This window comes from Enhydra lutris, unplaced genomic scaffold (assembly GCF_002288905.1).
Source record: "Enhydra lutris kenyoni isolate GAN:26980312 unplaced genomic scaffold, ASM228890v2 scaffoldscaffold18, whole genome shotgun sequence".
NCBI classification, from domain to species: domain Eukaryota; kingdom Metazoa; phylum Chordata; class Mammalia; order Carnivora; family Mustelidae; genus Enhydra; species Enhydra lutris.
Genome location: NW_019154102.1, coordinates 7,499,440 through 7,517,327, shown reverse-complemented (window position 1 = coordinate 7,517,327; position 17,888 = coordinate 7,499,440). Strand labels below are relative to the sequence as shown.

At 37.3% G+C, this 17,888-nt stretch overlaps 1 protein-coding gene across 4 annotated transcripts in view; it reads left to right on the top strand.

The window, feature by feature from the left end:
- The first annotated feature begins 7,544 nt into the window (after nucleotides 1-7,544).
- Nucleotides 7,545-17,888, top strand: part of LOC111148144 (coiled-coil domain containing 88A) — a 120,224-nt gene continuing 109,880 nt past the window's right edge. For all 4 annotated transcript variants that reach the window (XM_022504578.1, XM_022504577.1, XM_022504576.1 and 1 more), the window contains exons 1-2: nucleotides 7,545-8,073; nucleotides 8,170-8,270. In XM_022504578.1, the coding sequence (XP_022360286.1) occupies nucleotides 8,011-8,073; nucleotides 8,170-8,270 (164 nt within the window). In that variant the 5' untranslated portion in view covers nucleotides 7,545-8,010. The remainder of the gene's footprint in view (nucleotides 8,074-8,169; nucleotides 8,271-17,888) is intronic.

Genomic DNA, 17,888 nt, shown 5'->3' with positions numbered 1-17,888 from the left:
TGCCCCCTATTTCCTGCTGGGACTCAAGAGAATCCCCTCAAAATAACTTTATATCTGGGGAAAGGTTTTCCGTGGTAACACGAGAGATTGAAAGCAATTTGAACTATATCTGATACACCAGAATGGTGGAATTCCGTTTCCAAGCAACTTGAAGACCAACTCTTCTGCACTCCCAGAACATAATCATACAATACAGTTGGATGGTTAATTTAATTATTTATAAAGTTAATTAACTGACTGGAAAAGAATTCAGTCCTGATTTTTGTTTTGCTTAGCATCCAGTGTAAATATAATAAATACTAGTTGAGAGGTAGGCAAGCAATGGCTCAGGGGCCAAAGCTGACCCATTATCTCTTTTTGCAAATAAAGCTTTTCCACAACACAGCAACACCTATTTCTTTATGCATAGCCTGTGGCCACTTTATGCCAGCATGGCAGACATGATCAGTTACAACAGAGACCCTCTGGGGGCAGTTGCATCAGAGACCCAAAACCTAAAATATTTACTACCTGACCTTTTACAGAAAAAGTTTGCCCTCTCTGAACTAATTGATTGAATGATGCGTTTGCCATTTTATTTCATTTGGCCTCATTTAGTTATGATATTCTCTGTGTCTTGTGTGTTCAATATGCTATCTTGCACATATGGTAGGTCAATAAATATTGATTAATAAATAAGGTGAGAATGCACTGACAAATATAGAGCTCTTAACCTTAGTTTTATTTAAACTCAGAGAATACATTTTTATTCTTTTGTAAGATGTAGGAGCCAAGTTTAGACATGGTCGTGGGAATTTGAGGTTTGATGTTTGAAAAATTGGTAAACTGGAAGTTCTACACATCTAACATATAATGAATCCTGTTATTGAAAATCCATTTGGGGAGCACCTGGCTGGCTCAGTTGGTAGAACATGTGACTCTTAATCTCAAGGTCATGAGTTCAAGTCTCATATTGCGCATAGAGTTTTCCTAAAAATAAAATAAAATTTAAATAAAAAATTATGTCCATTTAAGGTGTGCCTGGGTGGCTCAGTGGGTTAATCCTCTACCTTCGACTCAGGTCATGGTCTTAGGGTCCAGGAATTGAGCCCCACATTGGGCTCTCTGCTCAGCAGGGAACCTGCTTCCTCTCTCTCTGCCTGCTTCTCTGCCTACTTGTAATCTGTCAAACAAATAAATAAAATATTTTTTAAAAATTATGTCCATTTAAAAAAGTAAATATAAAAATGCATTTGGATTTCATTTACTGATTATATTAAGTTAAGAGGCATATTCAAATTTTGATCACTGTTATGTATTTCTAATGGTGTTGTGAGAGTGGTACAGTTTTAGAAAATAATGTGAAATAAATGCATCGATATATTAATCTGTGCGTGGTACAATTACAGTTTGATATTTTTTTATGTTGTTGATCTTTCCAGATATGGCAATGAAATTTATTATTTTCATAATGAGAAAGTAAGGTAATTTTAAAAATATGAGATGTTTAGCTCCATGTAACTGAATATTTTATATTGCTGTTTTAGTTTAAGAACCTAAAGATATTTAAATTACAAATTTCACAAAATAAAATTGAATCTGAGAACTCTTTTCAAGCTAATATCTGGAAACATTCGACTGACACATATTAATTAAAAATTAGGAAATAAAAACCTTTACATTAAGCCATTTTTTAAGTTTCATGTGAATTTTAACTTTCAATAGAAGAGCAGCAAATACAAATCTCATATATCAGTAAATGCATTTTTATATATCTTCTTACTGTCATTCAATAAAATGGAATAAAACATCTTCGTATTTCCTTATTTGTAATAGTTACCATTTTTATTTTGTATTTTTTGGTATGAAAGCAGATCTACATTTTTTCTAGGATTAGAATAACTTGTTTTAACTCACATATATTTTCAGTAGCTTAAAAGCACCAGTGCTTTATGTAGAAATCTACTTGATGGTTTCTGTCTATGTTATTAATGATTTATCATTTATTCTGACATAGGCTAGGTTCTGCTTTAACCAGGTATTGCTGATGCTTGTCTCTAGGATGTAAAGGAGTGGAAAGTAGAGGTTGGGTGTAGGCTTGCAGTCAGAATAAGAGAGTGTTTTTTCTCACCTTTTAAAGGTCCATTTTATAATATTTTTCCTTTTCTATACTTGTTATTTTCTCCTCTATCAGGTTTCCGTTTGCTTAGTAGCTTTCCATCAGTAACATTGGAAGTGGGAATGAGTCACCTCCTATTGCATGGGATTAGGGAATTAAAGGAGGAACCATGCAAACACAAGGAACTGATCACATGATAAGACAGTCATCCCCTGGAAATACCTGGTAAGTGACCATTAACTTAAAAGATTATTTCATGTCCTATCACAGCAAACTAGTTAAAGAAATAGGATAGCATCACCTCACCGAAGACCAAAAAACTGAAAGAAAGAAAGAAAGAAGAAACATTATACCAAGAGACACTTTTAGGCATACCACAATGTCATGGACTTTACTCATAAGAGAGCCCACAGGTTCTCACTCAAAAATTATTAATGCTTTTAGACTGTTTTAAAAATCGGTGAATTCCCTACATATAGAAAACGAGAAGCAGCAAATTAAAACGGGGACTATCGATAAAGATACTGTCAACAACAAAAACCAGGAGCTATTCAATGTAAAATTAAAAACTCAAAACACAGTTGTCTTGGGCCTGTGGATGTAGGTCAAACATTCATGCACTTCTTAAGGGCCTGTGAATGCATAATTATGTTAAAAGCACACCACAGTCATTTAGGTTGATTGTGAGGATATATTTCTTTAATAAAAGGTCAATTTCTGTTCAGAATATGCTGTCCAATAAGGCTTAGACAATGACACCTTTCTAGAAGATTTGCATCAAAATGATAACAATTGAAACACAGTTTGGGTCCTGAAAAGGATAAATTCCATTATACGCTGCTGAGAAATAAAAGAATACATGAGGCTTATGTATTCTCCTGACCTTTTCTCAGAAAAAAAATTATATAGACTTGGGAAAAACCTATCCTGAAAGCCATTTATTTTATGATCTCAATGTCTTTTTAGTTCTTCAAATTCACTGGCAAGCAGTAATCGCCTGCTTATGCCTCCTCTAGGTCATTAAGTTAATTAGAATAGTCTTTCTCGGAAGTTGCTCTGCTGTGAGCTCTTGCCAATTGTTAGGAATTTAAACCGGTCACCATGGTTGAAAGAACACTCTTTGACATATTGACTGAAAGTGCCCATAATAGCAAGGCGCTGTCCTAAATGCCAGGGGCACAAGGATGAATTTAAAAATGTCAGTCTCCAAGAGTTCCCCATTTACTCAGAAGAGCATGTCAGCAAATACATGCCCTTCAGAGCAAGTTACAGCAATAAAGGGAGGTTAGATACTATGCAAGTCACAAAAGAGGAAGTGGTCAGCACAACCCAAGGGAGAGGAATGCTTCATGGAGAGGGGCACTTGAATCCTGAAGGACGAATGGGAGTTGACCCCGTAAGGAAGCAGAAAAGAACATTTCAGATAGGTGTGGTAGCATGGAATTTAATGGTGAACTAGTAGTGGTTCACTTGATCGCCATACAGCAGTAGGGCATTTGAGAAGAACCACTTAAAATGGGCTGAGAGGAGGACCCCTCTCTTGGTCCGGTCATCTCTTTCCAAGTTTCCTTCCCTCTGTGCAGCTTTCATGTGGGACAGAGCAAGTATACCATCTAAGCAGATGCCCAGTAAGAAAAAAAACCAGTATGCTCATTTTACAGTTAAGGAAACTAATGCTCAGCTGATGCTCAAAGAAGTTAAACCAGACTCAATTCTCTCCCTTTCAATAGATGACATTTCTCTTAAAACTATGTTAGATAATTAAGACATTTGCCTTCTATGATCTTAGGTGAGTTTAAAATCTTATTCATTGGCTCAAGAGGACTTAGAGACCCTGTTAAAAAGTATATGAGAGATTGGATTTCTTGATGGCATTTCTTCCTAAATATTCATGAACTAATGGTGCCAACAAAAAATAAGCACAAACAGCTTTTTTGAGAATTCACAATTCAGCCATGTAAGGTATCCAGTTAAATGATTTTTAGTATATTCACAGAACTGTGCATCTATCACAACTTTAGAATATTTTCATTTTCTCAAAAAGAAACCATGCCTCCCGAAGCCACTAACCTCATTTTCTCCTAACTGCTCCAGATCTAGGCAACCACTAATCTACTTTCTGTCTATACAGATTGGTCTCTTCTGGACATTTCATATTAATGGAATCATACAGTATGTGGTAACTTGTGACCGGTTTCTTTAAAGTTAGCATAATATCTTCAGGATTCATCGGTGTTGCAGCATGTATCACACTTTATTCTTTTTTATTGCCCAAATATTCTATTGTATCAGTACAATACATTTCTTTTATTCATTTATCAGTTGATGGACATAGAGGTTGTTTCCATTTTTTGGCTATTATAAACAATGGTGCTATTTGGCTGTTATATTTGTGTTATTTTATTATACTAGCTTATGGATGTGATTGGCTTTGTAAATATGTGTCACCCAATGTGTGTTTGGGGGTGAGTCTATCACTTACTATAGTAGATCAAGATGGAGGTAAACATGGGTGCTTTTGGTATACAGGTATTATTACGTATGTGTAACCTGCAGGGGAGTCCTCAGTTATAATACACAGGAGAGGATCTTTCTCTAGTGACTTCTAAATGGGATCATGGTCCATTCCAAACATTTAACTTCTGACCAGAAGAGAGCAGAACAAATAACTTGGAACCTAGTCAGATAGGTATGATTTTTCCAAAGTCCTTTCCTGTTGGATTTATTATTCGAAGAAAAGATGAATTCAGAGTAAATAAATGACTACCAAGTTAAAAAAAAAACAAACACCTGGAAGAAACCTTGAGCAAACTCTTCCTAAATGAAAGGAAGATAGAGGAAACTTTTGGATTTAATCTTATAGGATGTTGCAATTTGAAGACCATTAAATTGTGTATAATGTACAATCCGTTTTTTGCTAGACAAGGAAGTTTCCTGATTATACTCTTGAGATATTATAAAGCATTTCTAAGGCTGCTATTAAACTAGGGAATTGTGAATTGGTAGGTTTTCAAATAAGTTACTCCAGACCTCGGTCTGGTCTAAAGGTTCCTGTTTTTACAATTAACTCCTCATGTTTCTTTGTTGAGTGTGTGTGTGTGTGTGTGTGTGTGTGTGTGTGTGTGTAAAAGCTAAAGATAGACCAGGAAGCATCTGGGGCCATTTGGCTGTAGAGGGGAATACGGATTTGTGAGGGCTAGCTACTACATGTAAACTGAATACATCTATCTTAATGTGCTAACTCTTTGGTCATCACTGTCCAAAATGTCCCTAGCTTATGGTACCTAGTATTAATACTTTATGAGTTTTTCATCTATGGATGAAGCAGATGGGTCTATCTGAAGATAAACCCCAGTATATGCATGAACACTTCCATGTTGTTTGGCTGAGCTTCCTAGGGATTACAAAGAAAAGTGGGCATGTCAGGCATAGGCTGCTCTGAAAGCCATGCTTTCTTCTTGGGTGTCAGCTCTCTCTTGGTCTGCATTTCTGAATAAGGGATTGTGATTAAGAAAGACTCATCAAGAGTAGAGGGAAAAGATTGCTTGCCACAGGACGACCCAAAGCTATATACTGACCCAGGCAATGCAAGGTTCTACTCTCTACACACCTTGCAAAATGCCACATGAATGCATCCTAATTTTAATTAAGATGATTTTGGAAGGGCATTTCTCTGGTCTCTACAGCAAGATCCTTTCTCCTCTAACTAAAGTAGGAGAAGGTACATTTCAAGATTTTTCCTAAAGATTCTTCATTTGGGGGGAATAATGATGAAAACAACATTAAGAACGTTTATGGAGCACTTACTATAGGTTGCCATCTAATTTAACCCTATTATTAGCCCTGTTTTATACACGGACAGAGAGGTTCACTAGCTTGCCTAGGCCCCCACAGCTGTAAGTATCAGAGCCAGGATCTGAATGAAGCAGGCAGGAAGGCTCTAGAGCCCAGGCTCTCAATTACCTAATTAAGAAATTTTGCTGTTTCTTAATTTAGTGTTATAAAACGTTTTTACTGCTACTTTAAAATATATAAATGTTCAAAGTAGAGGTTTATGTAAATGTAAAAAGCACACACTGCAAAACTGTAATACTCTATTTATTTTCTAAAAATAAAAATTGTTTTACATGCCCATTTTGTTCCTGGGAAAAGGTTTTTATGTTTCTTCAAAACGAGGAGTAACATTTAATTTTGCTGGGGGAACTAAGTTCCCCCAACTTAAAATTACTTTGATGATTCCAGTTGTGCATAGCATAGCGATTTATGACAAATATGTAATCTGTTTGTCACCCATCTTGGATGACTTCCAAATGTTTCCTTTTAGTAGCTCTTGATTTTGTTTGGATTTTTTTTTTTTTTCAATAGCCAAATAATCAAACAACAATGTCTGAATCACGTTTGCTCTAGTCAGGGAATACCAACATGTTGAAAGACAGCTTGGGTTATTTAAAATCCTACTACATTCACTTGCAACTTTGAGGAGCATTCATGCTTTAGTGACCTGGATTTTTTAAAGGAGAAGAGGAAAAAAGAAAAAAACAAACAAACAAACAAAACCAAGTTTGCAGCTCAAGTCCCTCTTTTGCTATCTGCTGCATTGAGTTTGCCTACTCCGTTTTGCGGGCGAAAGCACACTTAAGAGATCAAATCAAACTGTCCGAAAAAGGCTGTCTGCATCCCTCATGTTTAAAAGAGAAGGATTTCGTTCCCTCTCCTTCACACATCAAAGAAGGCACTCGGGGAGGAAATAAACCATAATTAGGCATGAGCGACGGAGCAGACAGACCCCTTCCTCTGCCTTCCCCATCCCCGCCCCCCACGCCCTGGCAACAGTCCTGGGCTCGAGCGAGGCGCGGGTCACCGCAGCAGCTGCAGCGAGCGCGCTTCCGCGCCCGCGCCCGCCGCCAAAATCTGGGCGGCGGCGGGGCCGGCCCTCGGGGCGCGCGCGCTCGGGAGCGCGCTCATGCAGCGGTTTTCTTCTCCCACAATCCAGAGGCTGCGGCGCGGGAGGGGCGGAGAGTCGGCGGAAGGATATCGGCGCGGAAGGAGAAGCGCGCTCCCTTTGACAGAGGGCTCGTGGCTCTGGTTGGGCGACGAAGAGCGGGGTGTGATGCGGCACTGCGGTTCTGAGGCCGTTACTCCGGCTCCTCCAGAGAGGGCGGAGGAGGAGGCTGGAGCGCGGTGGTGATTTTGTGCCAGGGCTTTCCAGAGGCGCGCTGAAAAGGCTGCAGGGCTCAGGAAACTGGGGGGTTAGGGACACACATTCAAGCCCCCACCCCCCGGGAGGGGAAGGGGGCTGGAGGCGAGGCTTGAGGGCGACGGAGGGATGGTGTCTGCTCGGGGGGAAGGGGCGAGCCCTGCCTGTCGTTGGTGAGGGGCTGCAGGCAGGGGAGGCTCCGCGGGTCGAAGCGGCTCCATGCCCACTGGTGGGTGGAACGTGTTGAGCGGAACGCGGAGGTCGAGCCTGGCTGCCGCTCGGCACCCCTAACGTGGTATCTAACGTGGTATTTCATTTAGCCCACGTTGGGATTAATTCATTGCGGGCAGCTCCGCTGGTCTGGCTCCTCCAGGAGCTGGGCAACCTTGACGGGCTTTTTGTCTTGCTGCTCCAGCCCCCTTTCCCTTCCTCCTCCTCCAGATGCCTTTTCTCTGCCCCTCCTCGCCCGGTACAGACATTTCCAGCGCAAGCTGCCGCTCGTGGCTGCTGTCGAAGCCGCTTCTCGGGTTTTCGGCTCATTCCCCTCTGGGGTGTTTTTTGAGGAGGGAGACTTTTTCTCCCCTCCACGATGGGATTTTCTTCCTGTGCCAAAATGGACTTTCATTGATTTCTACTCACTTCTTCAACGTTTAGTGATCCATTCCCTAGGCGTATTTTTGTGGTAGTTCCCTTTTTCAAATACATTATCTGTAAAATGGAGAACGAGATTTTTACTCCCCTTCTGGAGCAGTTCATGACCAGCCCCTTAGTCACTTGGGTAAGTAGGGTGTTATTTATTGTGTATTTTGCTGCATTATTTGTGGCTGCAGAGATGGAGATGGGCGTTCGTGTCCTTATGATCGTTCTGTTCTAGGTTAAAACGTTTGGACCTCTGGCTGCAGGAAATGGGACCAACCTGGATGAATATGTGGCTTTGGTGGATGGGGTATTCTTGAACCAGGTCATGCTCCAAATGTAAGTTTTTTTTTTTTTTCTTCTTTTCTAGGTAACTTCTTTTCTTTAAAAAAGGACATACTGAAAACTTAGAGACTTTATGTTTGAAGCTCCTCATTTGGCCAAAACAATTCAGGTGGTTTAAGAATTAGACTTTGAAAGGGGTGATAGTCTTACGTCCCCACCAGCCTATTTGTCATAACCTAATAATTATAGCTGTTAAAATTGTGAAACTTTAATTTTTATTCTGCAAACCGTATATTGTTACTTATTGTCTTCAGTGCTGAAATCGAAGCCACATTGTCCTCTGATAATTTGGTGAAAAGAGAGAGAATATGAGAATAGTTTCCTAAGGGGGAATAAAGGCTCTACTGTGAGGTTATGTGTATTTGATGCAGAAGTGTTTCTTATTAACCTCTGTGTCTAAAAATAAGTGGCTCAAATTTTGAAACTGGTGAAGTAATAACATTTCAGAAGAGAGAATTTCGAATAACTCTCCTGATTGGTGAGAACTGTTGCTGTTGCAAGTAATTTAAGTGGGTACAGTAACTCAAATCCGATGAGATTATTACATGAATTAATATGAATATTTGGGAGATCATTTTAAGGTATTTTTAGGGCATTTGTGAAATGCTAGTAACTGACATCTCGATGACAACTAAATAATGATTTAGTAGGAAAATCTTTGTCTTTTATGTTTGTGATACTGGGTTTGTATTAAGTAGAAAAGTGCTTTTAGGGTGGGAATTGATATCAAAATCATTGGTAGCTATATCAGTGGAATATTTTTATCATTATAGGTAATGTAGCATACATGCATTCTAAGTACATCAGGGTAGGTTTTCTAAGTACAAACTCTGAATGTTGTAGTTGTGCTCAAAATAATGTGTATTTATTTAGCCTTCTGTCTTTTGAATAGAATCTGATTATGAGAGTAGTTTGGAACTTTGAATTTTAAGGCAGTCTTACTTTTTTATATATGTGGGAATTTAGTGCATTATTAATAAATAATTGTTACTAAGGAATAAGTCTGTGAATAGATGCATAACATAAAGTATCATTTTTGTATTTTGTAGGAAATTATGTTTCTTATTAGATTTTTTTATTTAAAAGAGGTCGAAGTCAAATTCATAAATGTTCCAGTGATAACTTTTCAGTCTGTGTGCTCAGAGGTATTTGTAGTCTGTGTGCTGATTTGCATGTATGTGTTGATTCCATAGGGAAGTATTACACTACTATATGCTTTCTTAAGGTGTTTTATTTATATAGGCACCCAAAGAAATATATATATTATTTAAATGTGTGTAAATATTTTTTTCTTTAAGAAAGGAAAAAGGAGTGTAGACATTAATTATCTCCAGGGATAGTAAATATATTTTTGGCAGCTCTCACCCAAAACTATGTTTTTATCTTTGCAATATCTCCCTATTCCCTAAGCAAAATGGTAGAATAATTAAATTTACTTCTATTTTAGGGAACACACATGACAGGAAGGGTAGCCATTACAGTAGATACTCAGAATTTATTCCCTTCTCTTGTTCTTAGACAGAAAATTTTGAAATTGTATTCTGAGCTCTTAAAAAAAGGTGTTTTTACAAAATAGGAAAATACATTACTTTAATTTTCCACTTTATTTTATTTATTTTAAAGTGGGTTTCATGCCCAAGGTGTGAGGCTTGAACTCATGACCCTGAGATTGAGAGTCTCCTGCTGTACTGGCTGAGCCAGCCAGGCACCCCTTGTTTTCCACTTTAATGTTTTTTATTTGAATGATTTTTTTTCCAAAAAATACTTAGATTTTTTTGAGTCCTGAATAGTTAGCGGAGGTGCTAAAAACAGACACTTTAGCTTGTTTCCACTTTGAGTGCAGTTTTATGTTTAAAAATACATATGTATATTTTGAAAGTAATGGTGTTTCAAAATAGTGGTTGCCAGATTTTTTTTCTTTCTTTCATTCTTTTTTTTTTTTTTGGAGGACTAGCTTCATTCCAAACCTCAACTCTGCTTCTGTTTTCAGTTCCACCTCTCAGCTTCTTTAAAAGTTTTTTCAGTGTCCTAATTCTGTTCTGAATGACCTATATAAATTAAAGGGAAAGAAAATTAAGAAAAAAGGAAGAAGTAGGCATTAGTTTTTTAAAAAATAATTTGCTAAAATAAGATAAATTTATTTTAGTGAATTATTTTCCTAAGAGAACAACAAAATATACATTGTTTTTAAAGCTGTATTTTGCTAACTTTAAAATCATAAAATGCATCTGTTAAGTATTTTGCTCAAGTTAATATTTAATGTACTCTATTAAATTGTCAGTTGAAACTGTACACAGTTAAACTAAAATTTAGACTTAGTCTAAGTCATTTCTGACTTTGTTTTGATTTGTTTACAGAATATGTGAGTGAGAACCCTTTCTAAATGAAATTATATATGTTTCTTCATGTTTGTTTTGCTTGGAGTTTGTTGAGCTTCTTATGTCTGTGGGTTTATAGTTTCTAACAAATTCAGAAAAAATTTGGGCATTATTTTAGAAAATACATATCTATAAAGAATATTTAAGTGTGTGTGTGTGTATTTTTCGTGTCCCCACTTCCCTTTTTGGAAGTCCAGTTACATGTACATCAGGCTGCTAGATGTTTACTGGTGTTCTTTTCAGTTTTTTTCAGTCTTCTAATTTTAGATTATCTTTGTGTCTCCAACTTCATTAATTTTTTTAATAATGTTTAATTTGTTCTTAATTGTGTCCAGCATATTTTTCATTTCAGACATTACAGTTTTATTCTAGAAATTGTTTTTTTTTTAATATCTCCCATTTCTATAGCTTTCATGCTTTGTCTTTTCTGTAGCTTCTTGAGTATATGGGATATAGTTATAAATAGATTAATGTTTATTTCTACTAATTCTATCTGTATCATTTCTAGATTGGTTTTGATTGATTTTTCTCCTCATAAAGGATTGTGTTTTCTTGCTTTTTTATGCCTGGTGATTTTTGATTGGATGTTAGACATTTGAAATTTTACCGTGTGTGGTACTGGGTATTTTTATATTTCATTAGGTATTCTTGAGTTTTGTTCTGGAATAGTTAAGTTACTTGGAAACAGTTTGATCTTTTCAGATGCTGCTTTAAAGTTGTAGCATCTGTTGTCCACTACTGTCACTCTATTGACAAAACCCTCTGAGTAACACTGTGTGGTGAAAACAGGGGCTGTTCCTGGACCTGTGTGAACCCTGAGTGGTGTTCCCTCTAATCCTTTTTGGTATTTTTTTTCCCACTGTTCTTGGGTAATTTCCTCATGTGTATATACTAAAAAGTACTCAACGGAAGACTTAAGGGATATCCTCTGCAGATCTCTGGATTTTCCTGTGAGCCTCTCTACTCTTAGGTACTCTACTTTGTATATGACCGTCACTTTGTTGTTTCTAGATTAAGTTCCATCTCACCTCAGCAAGGTCATTGCTCTACCTGGGTTCCCCAGCTCTGTTCTATGGCTTAGGAACTCTTTCAAGGTAGTAAGTTGGGGCAATTGAGGATTCATTTTGTATGTTTCCCACCTATCAAGGGTCTACTGTTCTTTGTTGCCTGATATCCATTGCCTTGAAAAACAATATATTTTGTCCTTTTTTTCCAGTTGTTTCAGGCTAGAGGGTAAATTTGGTTCCTGATATTCCATCTTGGCCAAAGTGGAAATCTATTTATGTACTTACAAATACACGTTTGGCCTGCCATTCTTGTATTCCTGCTTTCAGTTGTGACAGAATTCAGTTACAGAAGACTTATGGTAGAATATTTTTTTCATCTACAGTGTTTACTAAAAGTAAGAATATTGATTATTGATTTTGATTTTGCCATTTTGGACCTTGTTTGCATTGACTTCTTCATGCCAGTTTACCAACTTGGCCTTACAATTTTGAAATCTTTTCACTGACTTGGGATTCACTGCATTTAGAGATGAATACTGGATTTCATTGAGTAGCTCTTTGAATCAAAGAATCTCTGTAAGAGCTTGTGACATGACATCAGTCCTTTTAATGGGAAGGGGAAGCTTTTTAGAGATTGGGAATGATGGGCCAGCTCTTCTGCATGCTGTAGGACATTTTCATACTTCAACCAAATGAAATCTTTCTTTCTTAGTGCTAGTTATCAGACATAGGGCTTGGTGGCAGTAGAAATCATCATTTCTTTGTTTCAGATGTCATGCGATTCTGTAACCCTATTTGAATTTTACTTGCTATGAAATTTTAAGAAATTTATAACATTATCATGAATTTCATAATCCTAAAGTTTAAAAAGTGTGTATTTATATTACCTAAGCAGTTGAAAATATGGATATATTAGGGTTTTAAGTATTGAGAAAATTATTAATAGTATCAGAACAATGATATGACTTAACCCCATTACATAACTAGAGAGATCTATACTGACCGTTATGATATACTTATTATGGTTTTTCTTCTTCTAGAATCTTGAGTTGGAAGGAACTTTAGAAGTCCTCAGAACAATGATATGATTCAATCCCTTTAGATAACTATAGAGATTTATACTGACTGTTAAGATATACTAGTTCTAGCTTTTCTTCTTTTAGAATCTTGAGTTGGAAGGAACTTTGGAAGTCCTCTATTATGAAAATATGTTTTAATTAAAAAATTAATAATGACAAAAATTAAATGATGCATGGTCATGTAGATTCTCCTCAAGTATTTCCTGAGAGGCAGCTTCATAAAGTATACCTAAAAGAAGCCATTTGTGTAATAGAGGAAGTTAACTGAGAAATGTTCCTTAGTTCTATGAATGTTTAAGATTCAAAAGTAAGAGGAGGTGGATGGGGGAGGGATGAAATAGATAAAGGGGATCAAGGGTATACTTATCTTGATGAGCACTGAGTTATGTATATGATTGTTGAATCATTATATTGTATACCTGAAACTAATATAATACTGTATTGTTAATTATACCTCAATTTAAAAAAAAAAGATTTAAAAGTAGATTGTGCTAACTTTATGACTGTAATGACCTTAAAATGACTTATAAAATATATGGGTTTTGGGACGCCTGGGTGGCTCAGTTGGTTGGACAACTGCCTTCGGCTCAGGTCATGATCCTGGAGTCCCGGGATCGAGTCCCGCATTGGACTCCCAGCTCCACAGGGAGTCTGCTTCTCTCTCTGACCTTCTCCTCGCTCATGTGCTCTCTCTCAAATAAATAAATAAAATCTTTAAAATATATGGGTTTCTTACCCAAGTATGGCATTGACTCTGAATTTTGGTTTGGGCATTTCAGGTTTTCTCATTGGACTCATATTTTTTGTTTAGTTTAGATTTTGTTTTTTGCTTCTTTAAAAAACACACTTTTGATATAGTCATAGCTGTTGTCTTATTATCCAGTTTTGTGATTTATCTTCCAGATATGCCTGATATATCCCTGTGTGTGTGTATATACATATACACACACACCAGATATATCCCTGACTTTTGAATTAATGTGCTAGCCCTGATTGGTCTTACTTTTGGGCTTGCCCGTCTTAAAGTTTTTTCTCATCTGTGATCATATGTGCTTCTATAAGACTGTAAATGTGTTTTGGGGATAACATTTATCTCACTGGATTGCAGCTCTCGGTATGTCTGAGTCCACTGATTATCCTGTGAATTTCTTGAAGCCATGGACTGTTCTTTTCATCTTTATTCTTAGTGTAGTGCTTGACATACAGTAGGTACTTGATATACTTCTGTTGAATGAATGAATGAATAATAGAGAGGTAATGTGGTAAAGTAGAATGATTTGGTCTTTGAGTCAGACGCCTTTAAGTCAGACAGGGTTTAATTCTCACTATGCTACTTATTCGTGTAGGACCTAAGTAAACAATTTACTTAGCATTTCCAAATCTCATTTTTTACATTTATTGGATGAATGATAATGTTTCCTTCCTGGAGTAGACTTAATCTCTGATAAGACACAGATAGGTATCTATTTTCTGTTTTGTTTACTACTGTATCCCCAGTGTTGGTTGCTGTCATTAGTATTATCATGTGCTAGGTCATTCCTACCTGTTTCTGTTTCTTCAAACAAATCATGATCACTTACAGCTTAGTTTTGCACGATTTTCTCTTGGCATCACCTCTGTAGTTATATGTTTATTGTTTAGCAAGTTACTTCTCAATATCTTCATTTATAAACAGAATAAAAAGACTCACAGGGTTATGAGAATCAGGATAATTTGTGTACAGTGCTTAGAATATAGCAAGATTAAATCATTGTTAGCTATTTGTTTTTATTAGTCTTTTGTTAGCTATTTGTTAGTCTTTGTTTTATTTCTATGATTGTCATAATCATTTTTCTGTACACTGCCCTGCCCCCCCCTTTTTTTTTAAAGATTTTGTTTATTTATTTGACAGACAGAGATCACAAGTAGGCAGAGAGGCAGGCAGAGAGGGAGAAGCAGGCTCCCTGCTGAGGAGAGAGCCCGATGCGGGGCTTGATCCCAGGATCCTAGGATCATGACCTGAGTCGAAGGCAGAGGCCTCAACCCACTGAGCCACCCAGGTGCCCCTGCCCTTTCCCTTTTTTTTTGGCTAGCAAGGTTTTACTCATTCTTAACACCCTCTGAAGTCTCTTGGCATAGTTAGTTGCTCTCTCCCCTATCATCCCATATCTGTCTTTACCAAATTGTGTTAAAGTGCTGCAGCTACTAGATAGTTAACATTTAGAGGCTAGAGATTTTTGTTACGTATCACCAACACCTAGCATAGATTTGATATGTCACAAGTTTTTTATTAAATGTCAAAGGAGTACGGCGCCTGGGTGGCTCAGTGGGTTAAGCCGCTGCCTTCGGCTCAGGTCATGATCTCAGGGTCCTGGGATCGAGTCCCACATTGGGCTCTCTGCTCAGCAAGAAGCCTGCTTCCTCCTCTCTCTCTCTCTTTCTGCCTGCCTCTCCATCTACTTGTGATCTCTCTCTGTCAAATAAATAAATAAAATCTTTAAAAAAAAAAAAAGAAATAAATGTCAAAGGAGTGAATGAAACATTTTGTAATTTTATTAGCTTTTACATTTTTGAGAATTCTAGCTTTAGTATTATAGAATTTAGTTTATTTTACCCTTTTTTTTAAGAGGGAGAGCAAGAGAGAGCATGAGCAAGCATGGGTAAGCATGAGTGTGGTGGGGAAGGACAGAGGGAATGGGAAAAAAATCTTCAGCAGACCCTCCCTGAGCAAGGAGCCCAGTATGGCCTCAGTCCCCAATCCCACAATCCTGAGATCATGAGCGGATCTGAAACCAAGAGTCGGACACTGAATGAACTGAGCCACCCAGATTCCCTTAGTTTGTCTTTTATTTCTCTTCTTTTTCTTTTCTATTCCTCTGTCTCATTATTTAATTACCTTTAATTACCCACCTATGTTATGTCTAGCTTGAGTTGAGGTTGTTAGAACAAGTCATAGTCCATGCTTTTGTATGGTATTAGAATATACAGTGACTGGAGTGCCTGGGTGGCTCAGTCCGTTAAGCGTCTGCCTTTGGCTCAGGTCATGATCCCAGGACCCGGGATTGAGCACCACATCAGGCTCCTTGCTTGGTGGGGAGTCTGCTTCTCTGTCTACCTTCCCCCACTTGTGCTCATTCTCTCTCTCTCTCTCTCAAATAAATAAATAAAATCTTAAAAAAAAGAGAATATACAGTGACTTCAGTTTGGTTTCCAATAATGTTACTGGTGATGTCCAACATATTGAGATTTTTGTCCACAGCCTTATAGTGGACTGATGTCTTTAAGAGCAGTCCATTGTGATTGTCTGATTCATATCTAGTTAAACTATAAAAAATGGTAAGAACCTAGAGAACAGGAAGTAGTTACTACATATGGGAGTATTTTTTAATTTTTTATCTGAAAATTTTCTCTATGATATGTATTAATATGGGAAACTCATAGAGGAACAATAATACTTTTTTATTTTTATTCATTTTTATTTTTTATTTTATTTACTTTAAGTAACCTCTCCACCCAGTGTGGGGCCTGAACTCACAACCCCAAGACTGAGTGACACACTCTACCAACTGAGCCAACCAGGTGCCCCAGGGAACATTAGTTCTTAACTATAGTCTTTTAAGAATACCAGTTGACCTTCTTTTAGGATTTATGAAACAGATTGGTCCCAGTCTAAGTATAATGTTTCAATATTTAAAAATGATATCTGAGATTTTAATTGATATTAAGAGATGTTTGTCTAATATTTAATTTAGTCATTACCAAGCTAGCTACTTTTAGGGAGTTGGTGGTGTGGTATAGAGGAAAAAACTACCTTGAAAGTTGTAAATTTAATTCCTGGACCAGGATGGATTGTGGAGTAGTCAAAATACACACATTTGTTGATTAGTTTACTGTATTACCTGGGTGTAGTTTGTGGCAGCCCCAAAACATTTACAATAGCAAGATCAAAGGTCACTGATCACAGATCATCATAATGTAATAATCATAATGTAATAATGAAAAGTTTGAAATATTGCAAGAATTACCAAAATGTGACATCGAGACAAAAAGTGAGCAAATGTTGTTGGAGAAAGGGTGCCGAGAGACTTTACAGAAGATCGTCATAAACCTTCCATTTGTAAAAAACATAATTATCTACAAGGTGCAGTAAAGAGAAGTGCAATAAAAAGAGGTATGTCTGTATCCTCTTTCTTCCTGATTTTATTCCTGTGCTATCTTTGCTCTATTTTGTTAGTTCAATATTTAATAAAACTAGGTTGATGAAACTCATCAACTTTATTCTGACATTTGTGAGACTCAGGGCAAGCATCCATTTACCACAATAGGCCTAAATATTTAAAGATTATGAATCAGGCTAATAAATTATTTACTATGTTCTGATCTTTTATCTGATCTTTTATCTTGAAAAATATACCTTCATAGTGACTTAAAAGGAAAGATTCAAATTTTAGAATTTATAGAATTGAGAATTCAGATATTCAGTTTCACGTCAGAATGTAGTGGAGCCCAACCTCCTCCCTCATCCCTAGCTCACAGAGAGGTCTCATGTGCTGCAAGCCTGTGGACATGCTGCACACATGTCCAAGATCCATGCTTTTCCATACAGCAATCCTTGGCAAAGGGGTATGTACGTCTCCAGCATAGTCCATCCTCAGGATAGACCTAGGACAGATTCCTGTGCAAGCCATATAATTGGGTTAGAGATATTTGGGCAAGAAATTCCAGAGTTCCAAGTGACTGCAGTGTCATCTAGAAGGGGAGGTATATGGGTATATCCTCTTATTTCCATGGATTCCTTGCCCAGTGGTGAGGGGCATGGCCTGAGGAGGGCCAGAGTGGGTCTCAAAGCTGAGATCTATTTTGTCATACTCAGTGAGAAGGCTGAAGGGATGGTTCCATCCAAGATCAATTTAGTCAATGAGTAATTTCTGAGGGCTCACTGTATCACAAGCTATCTACTAGGTGCTGGGGATATGATGCTGAATAAGATATGATCTTTGCTCACTAGTAAGGGGACAACATGCAAATTGCAGTGTGATACATGTGCTATATAGTAGAATTATGTTCTTGAAATAATAGTGGCACAAAGAGGAAGAGGAAAAATTTGAACTAGGTCATGAAAGTTGAATAGGATGAATTTGGTAAGTTAGAAACAGTGGGAGTAGGAGG